Source organism: Pararge aegeria, chromosome 4 (genome assembly GCF_905163445.1).
Source record: "Pararge aegeria chromosome 4, ilParAegt1.1, whole genome shotgun sequence".
Taxonomy (NCBI): domain Eukaryota; kingdom Metazoa; phylum Arthropoda; class Insecta; order Lepidoptera; family Nymphalidae; genus Pararge; species Pararge aegeria.
The window spans coordinates 1256693-1275782 of record NC_053183.1 but is presented as its reverse complement, the minus strand read 5'-3'; the positions used below and the strand labels follow the sequence as shown (position 1 = coordinate 1275782).

General features: G+C 35.6%; 1 protein-coding gene and 3 non-coding genes across 5 annotated transcripts; 1 reads left to right on the top strand and 3 right to left on the bottom strand.

Moving 5' to 3' along the window:
- The first annotated feature begins 597 nt into the window (after positions 1–597).
- LOC120623389 (dual specificity protein phosphatase MPK-4-like) lies at positions 598–18842 on the top strand. 2 transcript variants are annotated; one of them, XM_039889397.1, is made up of 10 exons: positions 598–789; positions 1108–1196; positions 2210–2317; positions 4378–4509; positions 5474–5573; positions 6732–6967; positions 8644–8792; positions 11528–11731; positions 13555–13747; positions 17461–18842. In XM_039889397.1, exons 3-10 carry the CDS (start codon positions 2215–2217, stop codon positions 17562–17564), a joined length of 1221 nt encoding a protein of 406 aa, XP_039745331.1. In that variant the 5' UTR covers positions 598–789; positions 1108–1196; positions 2210–2214; the 3' UTR covers positions 17565–18842. The 2 variants fall into 2 exon arrangements, with proteins under 2 accessions (XP_039745331.1, XP_039745330.1); XM_039889396.1 differs by lacking the exon at positions 1108–1196.
- Positions 9064–9268, bottom strand: LOC120623557. Its single transcript, XR_005658713.1, has one exon. It is a non-coding gene; the product is annotated as a small nucleolar RNA U3 (small nucleolar RNA).
- Positions 14977–15181, bottom strand: LOC120623558. The gene has a single exon (XR_005658714.1). It is a non-coding gene; the product is annotated as a small nucleolar RNA U3 (small nucleolar RNA).
- On the bottom strand, positions 15956–16160 carry LOC120623560. The gene has a single exon (XR_005658716.1). It is a non-coding gene; the product is annotated as a small nucleolar RNA U3 (small nucleolar RNA).
- Positions 18843–19090: the final 248 nt, after the last annotated feature.

The following is a 19090-nucleotide window of genomic DNA, read 5'->3' as shown; positions in this document are numbered from 1 at the left end:
CCACCAGATAAAAATTCAGAAATTATAAATTCCCAAATTGCTCCTGCCAGGAATCGAACCCGGGACCTCCTACTTAAAATAATACCGCTCACAGTTGCGAGAATACTTTTTGATGACCTCCCTAGGTACAGGTGTGAGTTGTATATTAATTTAAATTTTAAAATGTTTAAATTGGCTCAGGTTTATTATTTATTTAGACACAAGAAACTTTAGTTGTTACATTATACTCTAGCTAATTCACTTGTATGATAATAGAAATTAAATGAATAGAAGCAATGAAGGGCACTATGAGTTTTATTTTTTTCGTTCAAAATAGCTACCTCACTGCCTGAATACAGTGCGAATTGCTAGTAGATGACTTTTCACTCCTAAACGAGTCGCAGAGAACCGCAGGACCCAAGCGGCACCAGCCCGTGATATTTTGTCATAGTTAATTTTTTAACATGTCATTTAGTAAGGTAGAAATCAATTCAATTCTTGTTTATAAAGCTAGAACTCAGACAAGAGAAATAGTCATTGTAATGTCAAATATCATCTGCCAAAGTTAGTGTCAACTGTCAACTGTCAAATTTAGAATTAAATTCACGCTGGCGCGTTTTAATTTTGTTTCTCGAAAAAAATATTTATTGAAATAATTAGCTGGAACACACTAGTTTTACTATACAATTTCAATTAAATAATCTTAAATCTAATACGCCATGAAGTGAAGTAAATGAAACATTTAAAAAAGATTTATTAAAAGTGCTATTTAAATTCCAATTTGAAATTATTGATTTTTCTTCATCAAAGGTAATTGTTTACATTACATTTTCCTGATTAAAATATGTTTTTTTATAGTTTTATAAACATCTGAGAGTCTCAACAGAGCCCATTTAACCTATGTATAATGAAAATCAGTGTTTGTAGCAGTTCACTGGTGTTTTCTTTTTGTTCAATAAAGTTAAGCTTTGTATCTTCAGTGGCTCAGTGATGTACATTAAGCCGTCGGTTTGTTACGGTCATAAAAGTAATATTTAGAGATTTTTTACTTAAGCAATGGTGGTTCTAGCTCATAGGAAAGAGGGACTGGCCGTCCCAGTTTGGAATAATCTCCCTCATATGTTTTAGATATTAATTGGAATGGTTATGAAGGTTGCGTTTGATGAAATAATAAGAAAAATACTACGAAAATACACGTATCGCCATCTTGTCCCAAAGTAAGCGTAACTTGTGTTAGCTGTTAGCTGTGTTATGGGTACTAAGATGAATGTTGAATATTTTTTTGAATAACATACATAAATAAATAAATAGTAAATAAATAAATATACTATTGTCAACACACATTGCCATCTAGCCGCAAAGTAAGTGTAAATACTTATGTATTTACACTTACTTTAGCTAGATAGAATGAATATACAGATAAACACCTAGACACTGAAAAACATTCATGTTCATCACACAAACATTTTCCATTTGTGAGAATCAAACTGGTTGCTGCTGACTTGACTGTCTGAATGGATATAAATGGTTTCTTTAGTTGTTTAGTAAGAAGGTTTCTGCACATTCAACTATTGCTAAGACCTGGAATAGGTGTAGACACCCGGGTTACAGGTGCTGGCTGTCTCTTTAAATATTCTACATCCTACATTCTTACCTGACTTGAAGTTGTCTATGTACCACTTGAGGCTCTCCGGTTTTCAAGTGATCTGGTTTCCAAGGCAGTCAATACAATCAGGAACTTCCACAGTGTAGTGCCTGTGAAAGTTTAGTTTTGGGATTATTGTGTCCATTGGCAGCCCCAAAACAGGAATCTCAAGTGCTAAGTTAAGAAGATGCCACAGTGCTTATGAGAGCCAGTTTTATTTGTCCCTGGCTGGTCAGCGTGTACATGCATTTGATGTAGCACCATTGTGATATAAATTATTTATACTGCCTTTTAAAAGTGAGAAACTCCTTAGTTAGTAATTCAGTCATTAGATGAGAATTAATGTGTAAAAGGAGAGAAAGAGTAATAGAGCTATTCACTTGGCAAGGCAGCTCAAAATAGAGAGACAGATTTTTTCAATACCTCAAGTGGTAGAAATGTGCATACATTAAAGATGTAGGTACTCGTTTAAGTTACTTGATACATACAGCTAGCTATTTTTTGCTACATATCTCTGAGATCAACCTCTATGAGTCTTGCTCTGCCTTATTCTGTAATCATTGAGTTTTGTTATTCTGTTTTCAGTTTAAATGGCTAAACAAATAGCTGATGTGCAAATTCATGCTTCCGACACCCTAGAAGACGATAACTTGGATGTTAGTGTGGACCTCATTGACGATGGACTCTATTTAGGTATGCTTTAAACATATTCCTTGCAATGGGATCAAGAAGAGTTTGGTTTCACCTAATCTTATTAATATACAAAGCGGAAGAGTTTGTTTGCTTGTTTACTAGAATGCTATGATCTCAGGAACTATTGGTCCAATTTGAAAAATTATTTCAGTGTTGTATAGCCCATTTATCGAGGAAGGCTATAGGATCATTACGCTAAGACCGAAAGGAGCATCGGACCAAGAATGTTTCAAAATCGGGGGTTCTATTTCCTTTTAAGAGATTCCTCTGCGTGCGGTTTTGTTAAAATCATGTATAACAAAGTTGTTCCCCTTTTAAAAGTTCTAAAAAAAGTCCGAGACAACATATGTCTATCTTTTAAGGGGGAACGCTAGTTAAGTCATATATCTTGGCCATAAAATTCATTATTTCTAATGATATCCAAATTGGTTTAGTGATTTTTGAAAAATATCTTAATAATGTAATAAATATTTTTGCAATGCTGCATTCCGGTCTGAAAGGTGCGGCTGCCAATGTAATGAATGTACTTGAGTCTTAATGCATACCCCTCAGGTTAACACAAGGTGGCATTTTGCAGTGCAGTAACCTGGGTGGTTTCCTGATGCTAGCTATAAGTTTTTTTTTGTAAACTTTATGTAAATAAATAAATAAATAAAATCTAAAGCTACGAGGGTTCCAAACGCGCCCTGGTCTAAGTAGAGCAAAAATAAACGATCATAAAATTAAACGATTTCATTTTTGTTTTTACTAGAGATGATTTAGAATCGGCAAAATTATTCGGTTTTGGTGCCGAATATATTCGGTTCAAGCATTTCTGTCAGCATTATTTCTGTTAAGTTAATGTATATTGATAATATTTTAATATTTTTGTAATGAAGATTTTTATTTGTAACTTAATTTGGAAACGAAATTGACAGCGTGGTGCGTGAGCGGGTAGTGTGGTGGTGAAGAACGGTTCTTCACGGTTATCAAGCCAGCGGCGACACGTATACATGTTAGAACCATGTAATAGTAAATCGAATAACCTAGCCGAATATCTGGTTCGGTAAAAGTTAAACTGAATAATACTCGGTGAAACCACTAGTCGGGATATCTGTAGTTTTTAGAGTCTTCTCTTCTTCTTTGAAGTCCTTCCATACCTGGTGGTGCGTAGGGCCGTGACTACTTTTTTCCATCCAGACGTATCCCGAGCTGCAAACCTAATCGTGATCCAAGATAAGATAGAAGCCTTCATTTCCGCTCGTATTATGTTAAAACCATGTAATGGTAAACCGAATAATTTGGCCGAATTTCCGGTTCGGTTCGGTAAAGTAAATAATATTCGGTATTCGGTTATTCGGTGAAACCACTATTCGGCATATCTCTAGTTTATATCAATTATTTATACACATATTAAAAACTGAAAAAAACATTTTATAATCGTTAAGTAATTTTGATTCGTTTTTAAACTTTTATCAATTTCATCATCATAATTTTTATAATTTTTTAGTACTGTTTTTAGAACATAATTCCGCCAAGTGTAGAACTTGGAGGAATTATCGATTTTATAACTTTAAAATGCATATAAAAATTTTCGGATCCGACAGGATTTGAACCTGCGACTCTCGGGCAATCGCTGCCTGAGCGCTTTCACCAATCTCCTACCGTTGCTGCCGAAAATTAGTATATAATGCCTTTCACATCAGTCTTATAGCGACTGTAGCGTCATCTCGTAGGAAACGTCGCAGTTTCGATCTACTTTTTCAAAGGTCCATATTACATGCACATGTTTTTATATGCATTTTAAATTTATAAAATTCATCATCATAAGTTTCACAGTTTATAAATGCAACCAATATTTGATGGAGCACTGGCACAAATGAGTGACCTGTCCAGTTCCATTTTCTACGCCGTATTTGGTCAAGGATAAAGTTTACCTTAGCAAGGGCCCAGAGATCTGAATTGGAAATTGTTTCAGGCCAAAATATACCAAAAATGTTACGTAGACACTTGTTAATGAGTTTTTAGAGTAACTATTTGTTTATGTCCACTTCAGCGTTTATAAGTTTTCTTTATTCCAGGTAACTTGGCGTGTGCACGTGACTCGAAGGTTCTGGAACAGCTGAAAATCACACATGTCCTCACTATTGACTTAGTGCCCCTGCAAAGAAGCATACTCGATCGCACCAGCCTCACTTTCAAGTATATGAAATGTAAGTATGTCAGACTGCAGATTGGCGCAGTGGACAGCAACCCTGCTTTCTGAGTCCAAGGCTGTGGGTGCGAAACCCACAACTAAAAGATGTTTGTGTGATGAAAATGAATGTATTTCAGTGTCTGCGTGTTTATCTTTATATTACAAGTATATTTGGATATTATTCAAAAAAATAGTCGTCAAACTCAAACTCAAAATTCATTTATTTCCAGTAGGCCTAATTCATAAGCACTTTTGAAATATCAAGTCAGTCTGTTTGTAGTGATTCTACCACCGGTTCGGAAGGCAGATTCAACTGAGAAAAGCCGGCAATAAACTCAGCAGATTGCTCTTTTCAAACATCATTTTATAGTTTAACAATCATTCGAATTTTTCTGTTTTGTGAGAGATGAGAGCGGAGTGACCTGCTTCCAAGCAGCCTTGTCGTTATGGACTTCATCAATCGTGTAGTAACCACGATTTTGAAATGTGTTTTAATATATTGTTCAAACTTAGGTATTAGGACGATATGCAGATATCACTAATTTATGTCCGTTTCTAGTAAGTCGTCTGCTTATATCGACTTTTCGTTTATAATTACTTATGTTTTGTTTAATAAAGATTATATTATTATAAATATATTGCGAGGTTACTGTAAGTATACCTATTTCTTTAAATTTGGCACGAAGGGATTCGCGTGATCTAAGTTTATATATCGATCGCTCTTTTCTGTAGTAAGTATAAATATAGTTTCTCTATCAGCAGCTCTGTCCCATAACAAGATCCCATACGACATTACACTATGGAAGTATGCAAAATAAACAAGCCTAGCAGTTCCAACATCTGTTAACTGTCTAATTTTCAGTCATTAATCGTTTCAATCATTAATTTTCGTCAGTAATCTTAGTACCCGAAACAGGCTACGCTCACGGGGCTTTATCAATTTGGGTTGTCAATGTCAGCAAATGTATTACAACTTTCAGTGGCGGATGTTCCAAAGGAAGATCTTATAAGTCACTTGCCAGAAAGCAATGACTTCATTAAGCAGGCAATCGCCAGTGGGGGAACAGTACTCGTACATTGGTAAGGATTTTCGTTTTTAAGTCTTTCTTCCCATTCACCGTACTAAGATAGATGCAACTGCCCATTGTATGTGTGTTACTCCACTCAGCCAAGCAAGTTTTTGACGGTCTGCTTTCCGAGTACAAGGCTGCGGGTTCGATTCCCACAACTGGAAAATGTTCCTGTGATGAACATGAATGCATTTCAGTGTCTGAGTGGGTATTTATGAATGAATGAATGAATATACTTTTATTGCACACCACAAAAGTACATGAAAAGAAAAAGTATAACAAAACAACGTATACAATTTATAATGTGTATTATTCATAAAAATATTCAACGGTCATCTTCTAGAATAACAAAAAATAAGAGCCTTGATGCCTAAAAAGAAATAACAATTATTATTATTTTTAGTACCCATAACACAAGCTACGCTTCTTTGTTCTCCTAATCTCTAGTGGTTGCCTGGGAGAGATCACAGCCAGTGATTAGGCCACCGTTACGCCCTATAGTGTCCCTATATTAGTTCATAAGTTATTTTTAATGTATTGTTTTTTGAAGTAAAACTTCTTTAGGACGTAACATGGATTTTTTCTGATGGAAGTTACGTTTACGTAATATGTCTGTGTAGTTTCCGCTATTTAAAAATAATAATTTGGATTGGTCGTAACTATATGTCATATACTCAATACACGATTCTTAACTTATACGCCAGCTAGTGGAAAATATCATAATCAATTAGGATTATTTATTTCCAATATTTTTAAATGGATCAATCGGGAATAGCAGAGCGAATAAAAATGCAACAGTTTAAAAAAAAATTATAAATTGCAAAGTTTTTTGAAAATCTCTAAATATTCTTGTTTATTTATTACTTTTCTAATAAATATATTATTAATAAATTTTTTGACGATTGCGACATTCTATAATATACAATGACAAGGTTATATTGACATGTGCTGATCTAACCTTAAATTTTCTACTCTAAAATATTCTATTTATAAAATGTGAAAGTGATAAATTAATGATTTTTAAATAGAATATAAAATAAAATAGTTAATATTAAATGAAATGGCGGAGTCCCAGCAACATTTTAATCGCGCGTAAAGGTTACACGCACACACTTTTTTTATGATTTTGGTATATTATAGAGTTTAATTATTACTATTATATTTTAAGTTATTTCGGCGTATCCCGGTCTGCTGCTGTCGTTATCGCGTACATAATGGAGAAGTATGGCCTCTGTTACGAGGACGCCTTCCTATTGGTGAAGACGAAACGTCGCTTCATTGGCCCAAACGTGGGCTTCGTTGCCCAGCTAAAGCTGTTTGGGCACATGGGCTATAAGATCAACAGGGACGACCCGAGGTTCAAGCAGTTCCGGCTCAAAATGGCTGGGCAGAAGTTGAAACAAGGTATATTATTATTTTGTATAACTTATACTTCTTTTGGCGCGTTGGGAATAATTAGAGTAAATTTTTAGTATGCGCGCGCTCACCGGCACCCTGAAGTTAGCTATAAGGTTTGATAGTCGCTTTAATTGTCGAAAGTCTGCGGGCTCATTCCGGTGATTTAATTGATTCAATTGTACATAAATATCCAATTTTAATGTTGAGTGAAACTTGGTTGTCTGTTAATGAGTCTTAGTATTCCAAATTTAATTATGTTTATTATATCTATTTCTTTAATTATGTAGAAATATATTTTTTTTAGATAAATATAAATTAACTTTATTTAGCTAGATAATGCGTTACAATAAAACTTTCAATGTATTAAATTCATTTGAGGGTTTATAATTGTATATCATTTTATAACAAATTACCAGATGAAATCCTTCAGATGTCTCTCAATAAGTTCAAAGTTTATATAAAACGTAAGCTTAAAATCCTATTATAATATTAAGGATTACATGTATGATAAAAAAGCTTGGGTATGATTGCTCTAACTTCATTACTCAACATTTAGACTGTGAGAAGGTGATAACAAAAAAAACCTGGCTAAGTTTGTTGTGGGCTCTTCTTAGACCAGGGCTCGTTTGGAACCCTCCTAGCTTTGGTTTTAAGTTAACGAATGCAGTTATCACCATCACTAACACTAGTGGCTAAATGTATGAACCCTGCATAAGTGCCTGTGATAAGATCTACATCATTAAAACATTTTTTGAATTTTTACCTTTTTTTTTTATAAGTGTCGAATTTTCCACAAACGTAGAATGAGGCGTAAGATAAAAGTTTTGAAAAGATATTTTTAATTTGAATTTAATATAATATATCATTTCCCAATGGTGGTTGTCCGCTGCGCTGAGTCAGGTCCAAGCGTCATAGGATAGAATAGAATAGAAAAACTTTATTGCAACACAACACAATAGGAAAAACACAAGGAAAACAATAATAGTACTAAGTACAGTAAAGAAAAAATAAAATTAAATACAGTTGTGTGCCAAGGCGGTCTTATTGCAAATGCAATCTCTTAAAGACAACCCTTTGTGAGAGTTATAATAGAAAACATGAAAGTGGGGGCCTTAGTATGGGATACGTGCATAGGTAACGCTTTTCCCCTGGGAAATACGTCATACCGTATCTATTCACCTGTCTAAACATCGCTTAAAAATTATTACTTATCTATGTAATTGAGAGTTATGTAAGTTTATAATAGCATAAATATATATCATAAATATCTATTATAGTATATATAAATTTATATCGGTATTTTTGTAGTTAATATGTAAATGAAGTATGTATGTTCATGTAAGTTTATTGTTTCTATGTTTGTGGAATAAGATATTCTAAATGAAAATTAATTTATTAAAAAAGGCTGTGATTACGTATCTCGCAACAGGCTAGCGACAGGCGTAAATCTTGCAATCACTGCTGTCAAACGTCACTTTTGTTTATTTATTATGTATGGAAAAGTGACGTTTGACAGCAGTGATTGCAAGATTTACGCTTGTCGCGAGATACGTAATCGCCCTGCCGGCATTACTTTATATTATGATTTCTAAGGTCACGAGCGTTGGTCATGCATGTCATAAGAAGTTATTCCTCCAAAAAAAAATCGCGGCTAAATTGGTTTTTGACTTAAAAAATTGCAGTGAAAATCCTGCCGCAACTGTTCGCGGACCTGGTGAAGTTGGACCCAGGGCTGGTCCGCGAGCGGCCGGACCCCATCGTGTACCGCTGCAGGAAGTGCCGCCGCGTCGTGGCTAGCCAAAGTAACATCATCCCGCACCTGCCTAAACAGGTACTTTTACCCTACTTCAAACTAAAGCATCAGGCAGTCACGAAGAATCCCTTCGTGACTGCCTGATGGGCATGTCCGACTTGCACGGATAAAAAAACAATCTATTTTAAGTTCAAACCCTTCTCATTCAGATAGAACCGTAAACCGTATAGGGCCAGTATAAGGTTAAATATACGTACATATATTAAGGAATTTGTTTTTGTAACTTTTATTTTACGCGCTAAACTGCTTGTTTTGATTTATTAGTTTTATTAATAAGGGGTCAAAAACAGCCGCTCAGAAAGCGACAGCGTCCCACGCCTGGTCCCCGAGGGGGCCAGGTGAACGATCATCGAGGACTGATGGCCTCAGGCCACCGTCCGCCTCACGCTCAGGACGCCGCGCCACGTCTCATCAACGCGACTGGTGTAGTCTCACTTAGTGTGTGAGTCTCGTGAAGAGCTTACTATAGAAATGATCCTATGAAGTAAGGTCTTGCTCTCATCCAGCCACTGGGATGACGTCATTACGCTAGCAAAAATCTTCGAAGCGCGATTTTGTTTTGTCGTTTTTGTGTCTTATGACATCTAGCGGAAAATCGTCGAACTACTTGCATGAAGGACAGGAGAACCTCCTTTCACGATCTATTTTTTAATGCCATCTAGCGGAAGTTAAGCGAACTAAGTACTTAACAATAATCTTCTGCTGAACTATGGAGGGTAGAGGTAAGGAGAGTCATCTTATATGGGAGAAAAGTTGAAAAAGTGTCCAGTGTATGCGCTAAATAACAGTTCAAAAATCCTCCACAATGGCGCTGGTGGATGCACAGGGTATGGTATGAATGTAGCAATCGTAGATGAATTGAAGTATGCCGAGTTAAAAAATTTAATGTCATTATCGACTAAAGTAGTTAATTATTGAGAATTTCAACAACTTACGTTGTACAAAATATTGTGGTAAATATAACCTTACTTCCTTGTATCTCCATACTTCCTTGTTTATTTTTCAAGCCTACTCTAACAATATTTATATTTGGCGCTTCTTTTAAGAGTTACCCTGATGCAAATGTGGCGCCATCCTAATTTAATACATTTTGACGACACTTTTTCATATACACAGATGACTCTCCTTACCTCTACCCTCCATATGCTGAACGTATAGAGTGACGTAAGAAAAGGGCGGGAAACTTCTTACATGGCGGACGCGACACCTGACATTGGCTTATCTGTGTAAAGCCAGAAGAAACAAAAAAAAAGAGTGATTTAAGTAGAAAAAACAATTTGAATATCTTTTTTTTATCGCCCTGTCATTTGATGGACATTCACTAAACTGTGCAATATACATAATATCTTCTTCGTAGGGTGCCGTCTCCTTAAGAAGGTTGGCAATCATTAGGGCTATCTCTACTTTGGACACCGCTGCTCTAAATAATGATTCGGTGTTCTTTCCAAACCATTGTCGTATACATAATATGTATAGGCAATATTATCTTAATTGTCTGTAAAAAAATGAACATATGTTTAAAAAATATAATATTAGAAAATGAAAGCAAATCTCTTTTCGTTTGTAACACATTTGGTTTTTGAAATAAAACTTCTTTAACACAACTTCTAACACAATGAGAAGGGGTTAAGGCCATATCACGCTATCTCTGTGCTGATAGCTGGAAGGTGTGTTAAACACCTTTGAGAACATTATGTGGAACTCTCAGGCACGCAACGATGTTTTCCTTTACTGTTGAAGCATGTGATATTTTGCTTGAAACGCACATTACTAATTAAAGGTGTGTGCTGGGATTCGAACTTGGTCTCCCGAAATTAGGACACTTTTGAGGGGCTGGGCTATCGCCGCTTCACTACGAGCTAACTTGTAATGGATTAAATATAAAAACACTTGTACTTTTAGTGCTTTATTTATAACTGTTAAAAGACAAACTATCCCACCATACTTTGTCTTAACTGTAACAGTTTATGCAGCGCAAGCTGTGATAGCTCTGAGATGGCAATATTTTTTCTTATTAGTATGTACACTTTTTCTTATATATTGGCAAATTTACACCTATGTGTTATTCAAATGTATATCTCATATCTTTAAACGAGCAATTCTTGTATATATATAATTGGAATCTTGGAATCGGCTCCAACGATTTTCATGAAATTTAGTATACAGGAGGTTTCGGGGGAGATAAATTCAGTGTAACGTTTATGCATCCTTAACCGTTTTTATAACAAAATACCCACCGACACAATGTCATGAAAATTGACTGTAAATTGAATATAATTTTAACTAGGTCTTGAAAACTTCATTAATTAAAAATAACTCTTTGCAGTTGTAAAAATGCTAATCAATTTAATAAAATATCTGACAAATATCAAGTAAAAAAATTTACCCACTTTATAAAATTACTGTAACATTTATTATTTATTGACGGCCGACTGGCGCAGTGGGAAGCGACTCTGCTTTCTGAGTCCAAGGCCGTGGGTTCGATTTCCGCAACTGGAAAATGTTTGTGTGATGACTATGATTTTTTTTCAGTGTCAGCGTTTATATCTATATTATAAGTATTTATGTATATTGTTCACTAAAACTATTCGTCAGTTATCTTAGTACCTATAAACCAAGCTACGCTTACTTTTGAGCTAGATGGTGATGTGTGTTTTGTTTGTTTATTTATTATTTATATTCAATCAAAAATCCAAACAGCAAACAAACTTGCAAAAATAATCTTAGTTTTTTTTTAATTTTTTTGTATCCAGGTTAAGATAGACCTGGCCAAGAAGAACATAAGACCTCCCCCGAGCAAGCTGACCGGCCTCACGTGCGCGGAGAACGGTCAGCTGCTGATTGAGAAGTTGAAGAGCCTGGCCTGCCAGATCATGGACTCTAGGATCGACGTGGAGGAGTCCAGCGACGACAGCGCCGCTAAGAGCTGCCCCGACAGCGAAGAGGGGCCCAGTCAGGTATGTTAAGACCTCGACTTTGTGACAAGGTCGAATTTTTTTTTTAATTCACCGTAAGTAGCCCTTGACTGCAATATCACCTGATGGTAAGTGTTGATGCAGTCTAAAAAAATAGCGGGCTAACATGTTAGAGAGTACGTTAGTCATACCCCTAATCTGTTTCAACGCGACGTCGCACCGGAACACTAAATCGCTTAGCGGCACGTCTTTGTCGGTAGGGTGGTAACTAGCCACGGCCAAAGCCTCCCACCAGACCAGACCGGAGAAAATTCAGAAATTTTAAATTCCCTAGTTGCCCCGGTCGGGTATTGAAGCCGGGACCTCCTACTTAAATTCACAGCGCTCACCGTTGCGGCAGGAAGGTCGTCGAAAAGTATAATGATACTTTTTGCAATAAAACCGCCTTTGCATTGCAATGTAATAATAATTTATGTTAAATGTACTACGACAATACACACATCGCCATCTAGCCCCAAAGTAAGCGTACCTTGTGTTATGAGTGCTAAGATGACTGACGAATAATTTTAATGAATAATACACATAAATACTTTTAATATACATATAAACACACAGACACTGAAGAACATCTATGTTTATCACACAAACATTTTCCAGTTGTGGGAATCGAACCAACCATTCAGAAAGTAGGGTCGCTAACCAATGCGTCAATCGGCCGTGTTTTTAAAAATGTATAATTATATCTCATTTCCCAAGGTGTTTGAATGGCAACCCCCCCCCCCCCCCCCCGATAAACGCAGCGTTGGTCCAGCCCTAACCAGGTGGACAGACAACATCAAATGAGAGAATCGTTGAGTTTGGAACGCCCTTAAAAGATCTATGGACCCAGCCTTCTCAGTCCCACAGCTTGCAGCAGCCGTGGGTTAGATTCCCACAGCTGGAACATGTTTGTGTGATGAACAATAATGTTTTTCAGACTTGACGTTTCAAAAGTGCTTATATTAGGCCTACTTGTAATAAATGAATTTTGAATTTTTTTGAATTCAATGTCTGTGTATTATTAGTATTAGTATTTTGTATATTCATCATCAACATCAAAGCTCTACAACCCTGTGTGGGCCTTGGCTTTGTCAAGCATATTTATTTGAGGCGGTCAGAAGCTGCCAGTTTCGAACTCCCAGAACCCTCATATCCCTCTCAACTCCATCACTCCACCGACCCCTAGGTCGTCAAATTCAAATTCAAAATTCAAATTCTTTTATTTGCATAAAACATTGTAGGTATAGATGTTTAGTCATAATATATGACATGTAAATCTTAATTTAAACAAATTCATTTATGTAATAACTATAAAAAAAACATCAAAATAAACAAAATCAAAATAATCAAAATAGTCGGCCGAATATAATAAAAGTTCATTAATTTTACTGTATGGAATAATAAACATGGAATGTAAATTAAAAAATAACTAAACTAATCCTTATATATCCTATATCCTAAGAACTCCCTTACCGAGTAATAGTATTTATCAACTAACCAACCAGTCGAGTAATTTTGATTTTAATTTCAAAAATGGCAAATCTTTAATAGCTATAGGTAATTTGTTGTAAATCAAAATCATATTACGATAACAACTTTTAGAACCGAGTGCTGTTTTACATAATGGGTATTATATTTTTTTTTGTATATTATTCATAATAATATTCTTTAGTCATCTTGGTACCCATAACACAAGATACGCTCACTTGGGGGCTAGATGGCGATGTGTGTATTGTCGTAGTCTATTTATTTATTTATTTATTTACGTCCAGCAGTGGACGTCGATCTTACATCCATCTTGTTTGATGAATTCGCAATGCGTCCAGGTACTGGACGGCTACAATGAAAACAACATGGTGGACGCGAGCATAGCGGCGCGCGCGGACTCGCCCGAGATATGCCGCCTGATGTGGTTCGTGGAGCCCATGAGCTGGATGAAGGAGGTGCAGAGCTGTCCGCAGGGCAAGTTGCACTGCCCCAAGTGCCAGAACAAGATCGGCAGCTTCAGTTGGGTGATGGGTGAGTTGAAAAAAAAATAGTTCATTTTGGTAAGAAACGAAATGGTATCAATATATCGCTGAAGTCTTCGTTTAAGAGTAGTATTACTCTGTGGCAGATGATTGGTAACTGAGTATTATTTAAGTATTATAGTATTATTTATTTTATTATTTAAGTCTCAGAGACAGTAAATAACGTACCTCTAAATATAAAATAAATATTAATAAATATTTTTATTATGAGTCCTAGGCCGTGGGTTCGATTCCCAAAACTGGAAAATGTGTGATGAACATGAATCAGTGTCTGGGTGTTTATCTGTATATTATAAGTATTTATGTGTATTATATTCATAAAAAATATTTATCAGCTAACTTAGTACCCATAACACAAGCTACGCTTACTTTGGGACAAGATGGCGATGTGTGTATTGTCGTAGTATATATTTATTTATTTACCTTTCATGCTAAAAAACTAGGTATTTAGCTTCATCAGTAAGTATTTATTCTTATGAATGTTATTCCTCCTTACTTATGACATAATATTAAAGTATTAATGTGTAAATGAAATCATTCAAGCCCACCTACCTGCATTAGAGCAGTGTTCTGGGTCTGTACTCTATAGCCCTGTCTCCCTAAGGAGTAAAATAAAACAACTGGACTCTAATACTGTATATTAAGCTTCTCTATAATTCATATTACTTGTTACCTTGAAATTACTCTAAAACTAGACCGGAATGCTGTCTTCGGCAGACCAATGCCAAGAAACTCTACCGTTGCTCTTTTATTCAGTCGATTAAAACAACAAACTTATAAACACAATATAACATTATCACTATACAGTTTAATATAAGACTCTTGTTCCGCCACAACAATATTTAATTAAGTACCTATATCGTGTCCATTATAAATCATCTATTTCGAATTTGTGACGTTCTATCTCCATACTTTTCTTTTATCAATTAACTAATTCAAATATGTGCTAACTTTTTCTTTCCCGCCAATCGATCTTGTCAAACTCGCGTCCGCGTCTCCCCCATAGATCATGCATTTCTTTAAGAATTAGTAAAGGTCATTATTCTATTTTCAAAACAGTATGAATATATGACGAGAATACAGACTATGGTTTGTTGATCATAGGTAATTCCCTATTTCGTAACACGCTCTACCCAATTGCTTGTTTAGATTTATAAGTTAGGAATCTATTAGCATACGTTCCTTTGAAATTGGTTCTTTAATAAGGGGTCTAAAACAGCCGCTCAGAAAGCGACAGCGTCCCACGCCTGGTCCCCGAGGGGGCCAGGTGAACGATCATCGAGGACTGATGGCCTCAGGCCACCGTCCGCCTCACGCTCAGGACGCCGCGCCACGCCTCATCAACGCGACTGGTGTAGTCTCACCTAGTGTGTGAGTCTCGTGAAGAGCTTACTATAGAAATGATCCTATGAAGTAAGGTCTTGCTTTCATCCGGCCACTGGGATGAGGTCATTACGCCAGCGAAAATCTTCGAAGCGCGATTTTGTTTTGTCGTTTTTGTGTCTTATGACATCTAGCGGAAATCCAGCGAACTATTTAATAACGCCATCTAGCCGCAACTTCTAAGAACTTCTGCTAAGAATTCATATAACGCCAAATCAGTAATCTTCGAAGTGCGATTGTGTTTGGTTCTTTAGATCTTATGACATCCAGCGGAAAATTTTTGAACTACGTGTCTAAAAAATTATAATCTACTTCCTTAGTCAATTTAGTAATGCCACCTTACGAACATTTAGAGAACTGTTAGTGTATTGTAACAACTGTTAGTGTAGTGTATTGGAGCAGGCGTTACTTTGTGAAATTCCATGATACATTATCAAAATTAAGCTTAGTTTGCTATACTCCTCGAAAAGCGGGAGTATCTGTATGGTGTTATTTATAATTTCTTCAATCTTTATACTCCACACCTAACAGATCTTCGGCAATAACTTCACGATCTTAACAATTATTCATTGTGCCTTTTTGTAATGTGTTCTAATTAACTCTACTTCTCCGCTTGCATGTTCGAGCATATTGCGCTGAGATAACTAAACAAGGTAAAGCGCGAAAGTATACTAGTTCATGGTTGAAGTAAAACTGACTAGAAAAACTCAAATCGCACAGCAAATATTACCTTCAGTCTTATGTGCTCAATACGACCCCATGCAGATCCCCATGATTTCCATGCAGAGATTTATTTATAATGGGGTCAAAAACAGCCGCTCAGAAAGCGACAGCATCCCACGCCTGGTCCCCGAGGGGGCCAGGTGAACGATCATCGAGGACTGATGGCCTCAGGCCACCGTCCGCCTCACGCTCAGGAAGCCGCGCCACGCCTCATCAACGCGACTGGTGTAGTCTCACCTAGTGTGTGAGTCTCGTGAAGAGATTACTATAGAAATGATCCTATGAAGTAAGGTCTTGCTATCATCCGGCCACTGGGATGAGGTCATTACGCCAGCGAAAATCTTCGCAGCGCGATTACGTTTTGTTGTTTAGGTGTATAATGCTAACTAGTGGAAATTCAGCGAACTATTTGATAACGCCATCTATCCGAAACTCTAAGAACTTCTTTAAACTAGTGTCGATGATCATGCGCGTACGCAACGTACAGCTCATATTAATTAAAGCGCTATCGCTTGATAGTACCTTTGTCCAAACTGCAAAATAATTAAGGTCAAACATTAATCTACCAACTATGATCAATCGATTGTATTTTGTATACCCTTCAATACATGGAGGCCTGCAAGGTATTATAGATATAGCGATGTAAACATTTACTATCATAATTTTTCCCTAACGCGCCAAAAGATGTATAACTTCACAAAGCATTGTATCAGAGAAAAAGTTAACTTATACGCGACCGAATAGATAAAAAATCTCGCACACAAAAATCATCTCATTTATATTCACAAAAGTTAAATGGAATCAAGTAAATACAACGTATTTATATAAAAAAAAATAAAGAATTCTGTTCAGATTTGATGCAGTACCATAATGATTACTCTACCGCTAAATCACTTGTATTTTATAGATTAAAACGCATATAACGCTATCTATCCGAAACTTTAAGAACTTCTTTAAACTAGTGTCAATAATATTTATTAGCTTGATTGTATAAAAGGCAATTTAAAATAACTTTTGTTTGCTCCAACATATTCCATTTCGGCGTGCAAATATACAAATTATTTACTGCATTCAAGATAATTAACAATGTAATTCACAAAAATATTCAGTCAAGTAGAATTTGACAGAAATAACAATAAATAAAAAATAAAAAAATATAAGTAGCCCCATAAGAGTTGCTTGTGTTATAGGTACTAAGATGACTGATGATTATTTCTATTAATAATATATATATATAAATACTTATAAAATACAGATAAACATTCATGTTCTGCAAACAAACATTTTCCAGTTGTGGGAATATAACCCACAGCCTTGGACTCAGAATGCAGTGCCCCGCTGCCAACTGCACCAATCGGCCGTCTAACGATTAAAATATATATAAAATATGAATAATATATTGCAAGTTTCTGTTGTTTTATTATTATAACTCTTTATTTGTACACCACATGAAGAAAATGATATATACAACAGAAACAATTAAATACAAGCAGAATACGAAAGGCGGCCTTATCGCTTAGTAGCAATCTCTGCCAAGCAACCTTTATTTTGAAGACTGTTCGTAATAGATTTATTGAGGTTTTTCTTTTTTTTCAGGTTGTAAATGTCCTTGCGGTCAAAAAGTGGCCCCCGCGTTCTATCTGGTGCCTTCGAAGGTGGAGTGGTCGAACATTGTCCAAAATGTGCAGGTGACCGTTTAAACAATGTTGCATTCGACGTATTGCAGTGTATTCGGTGTCTCGTAGAAATTTGTGGCGCTACTCTCTTCCATTTGAACTCCATATTAAAAATAGTTAACTAAATATAAACGAAAGGTTCATTTCTACAGTATATTTTTAGGGTAAATAGAAAAATTATATTATATACTTTAAGGTGTCTAGCCGAAATTACTTCCATCACGAAACCATTGTAATGTCCACAGAATTAAGAACAGACAGAACCATCATTCACGCATTATTGCATATAATACACGCCACCGTAGCCACGCGGTCACTTTACACCCTCGGAATGTGTCTAGCTCACAAACTTTACCCATTTTCTCCGTTTTATGGTAAACGTTAAGCACATTAGAGATTAATAACTATCAACTGCTAAATGGAATTAAATGACTAACCTTAGAGACCGCTGTTCGAGAAACACTACTAAAGTGGAGTGGTTTTTGATGTCTCAGTATTAGTCGTGTTAACGGTTTCTGTACGTACTTAATTCTGTGGTTACGTCGTAGAGTGCGTTTGCAGTAGTTGATAGAGTAGATATTAGCTTAGTTGATTGATTGTCATTTGGAAGCGTTGTCTCAGTAAAATATATAGCGAAATTTAATAGTCCACTTGGAAGCGTTTTTATGTCTTGCAAAAAAATGCAATTTATTAGTTTTGTTTAGGCTGTTTTTCTATAGGAAAATGTAACCATAAAGTTGTGTTTTCATAGATTAAGAATCAATTAAGACGTTAAGTCTCGAAACAGTTTAGTTTTCAAATATCTCCTTAATCAACTGAGATACAGAGCTAAAATCTACTTGATCAACTAGAAATAGCCCCCTCTACAATTTAACATAGGTTACACGATATTAATCATAGAAATAAAATGACACTTAAAGTCATCTGCTCAGGTTTCAAAGATCAATGTGAATTCAACTGATGTCAAACCTTTTCTTCTTCTTACTTAAAATATATTTATTATGTTATATATTATGTATTATGTAAAGACTATAACATCATATTATATATACCTTTATAGAAAAATTTACTACAAATACAAAATGAGATTTAGACTGGAAACAGGTACGTTAGACTTTCGGTGCTTTCGAAAATGTATAAAACAACTTATTATATATGTATCAAAAATGTATAGTAGACATATTATGAGTTCATTTTGTATAATTATGATAAATTAATTGTTTAATGTTGTATTTCTATATTCGGTGTTACATACTGTGGGTTTAAATAATGAAAAATTATGTAATAAATATTTGTTTATTATGTATTGTTTTTTATTTCACTTCATACTGCCATAGATACAAATATTCTGCAAAGAAAATATTTGTAGATTGTTATATCGAGCCGTTACAGATTCAACACAAAGTTTGCGGGATTATTTTAAAATAAAAAATCGAACATATTTGCCAGTTTTCACTCATGACGGACAAGGCAATGTATGTAAGGCTTATCAAGATTTACCTTACACCGACCGATTTGCTCTCTCCAGCAGACGGAGCAATGCTGGGAGT

Coding starts and splice junctions, on each gene's coding strand:
- LOC120623389 (XM_039889396.1), top strand. CDS start 2,215: ATGGCTAAACAAATAGCTGATGTGCAAATTCATGCTTCCGACACCCTA. Junction 2,318..4,377: donor TGACGATGGACTCTATTTAG/GTATGCTTTAAA, acceptor TCTTTATTCCAG/GTAACTTGGCGTGTGCACGT. Junction 11,732..13,554: donor GCGAAGAGGGGCCCAGTCAG/GTATGTTAAGAC, acceptor CAATGCGTCCAG/GTACTGGACGGCTACAATGA.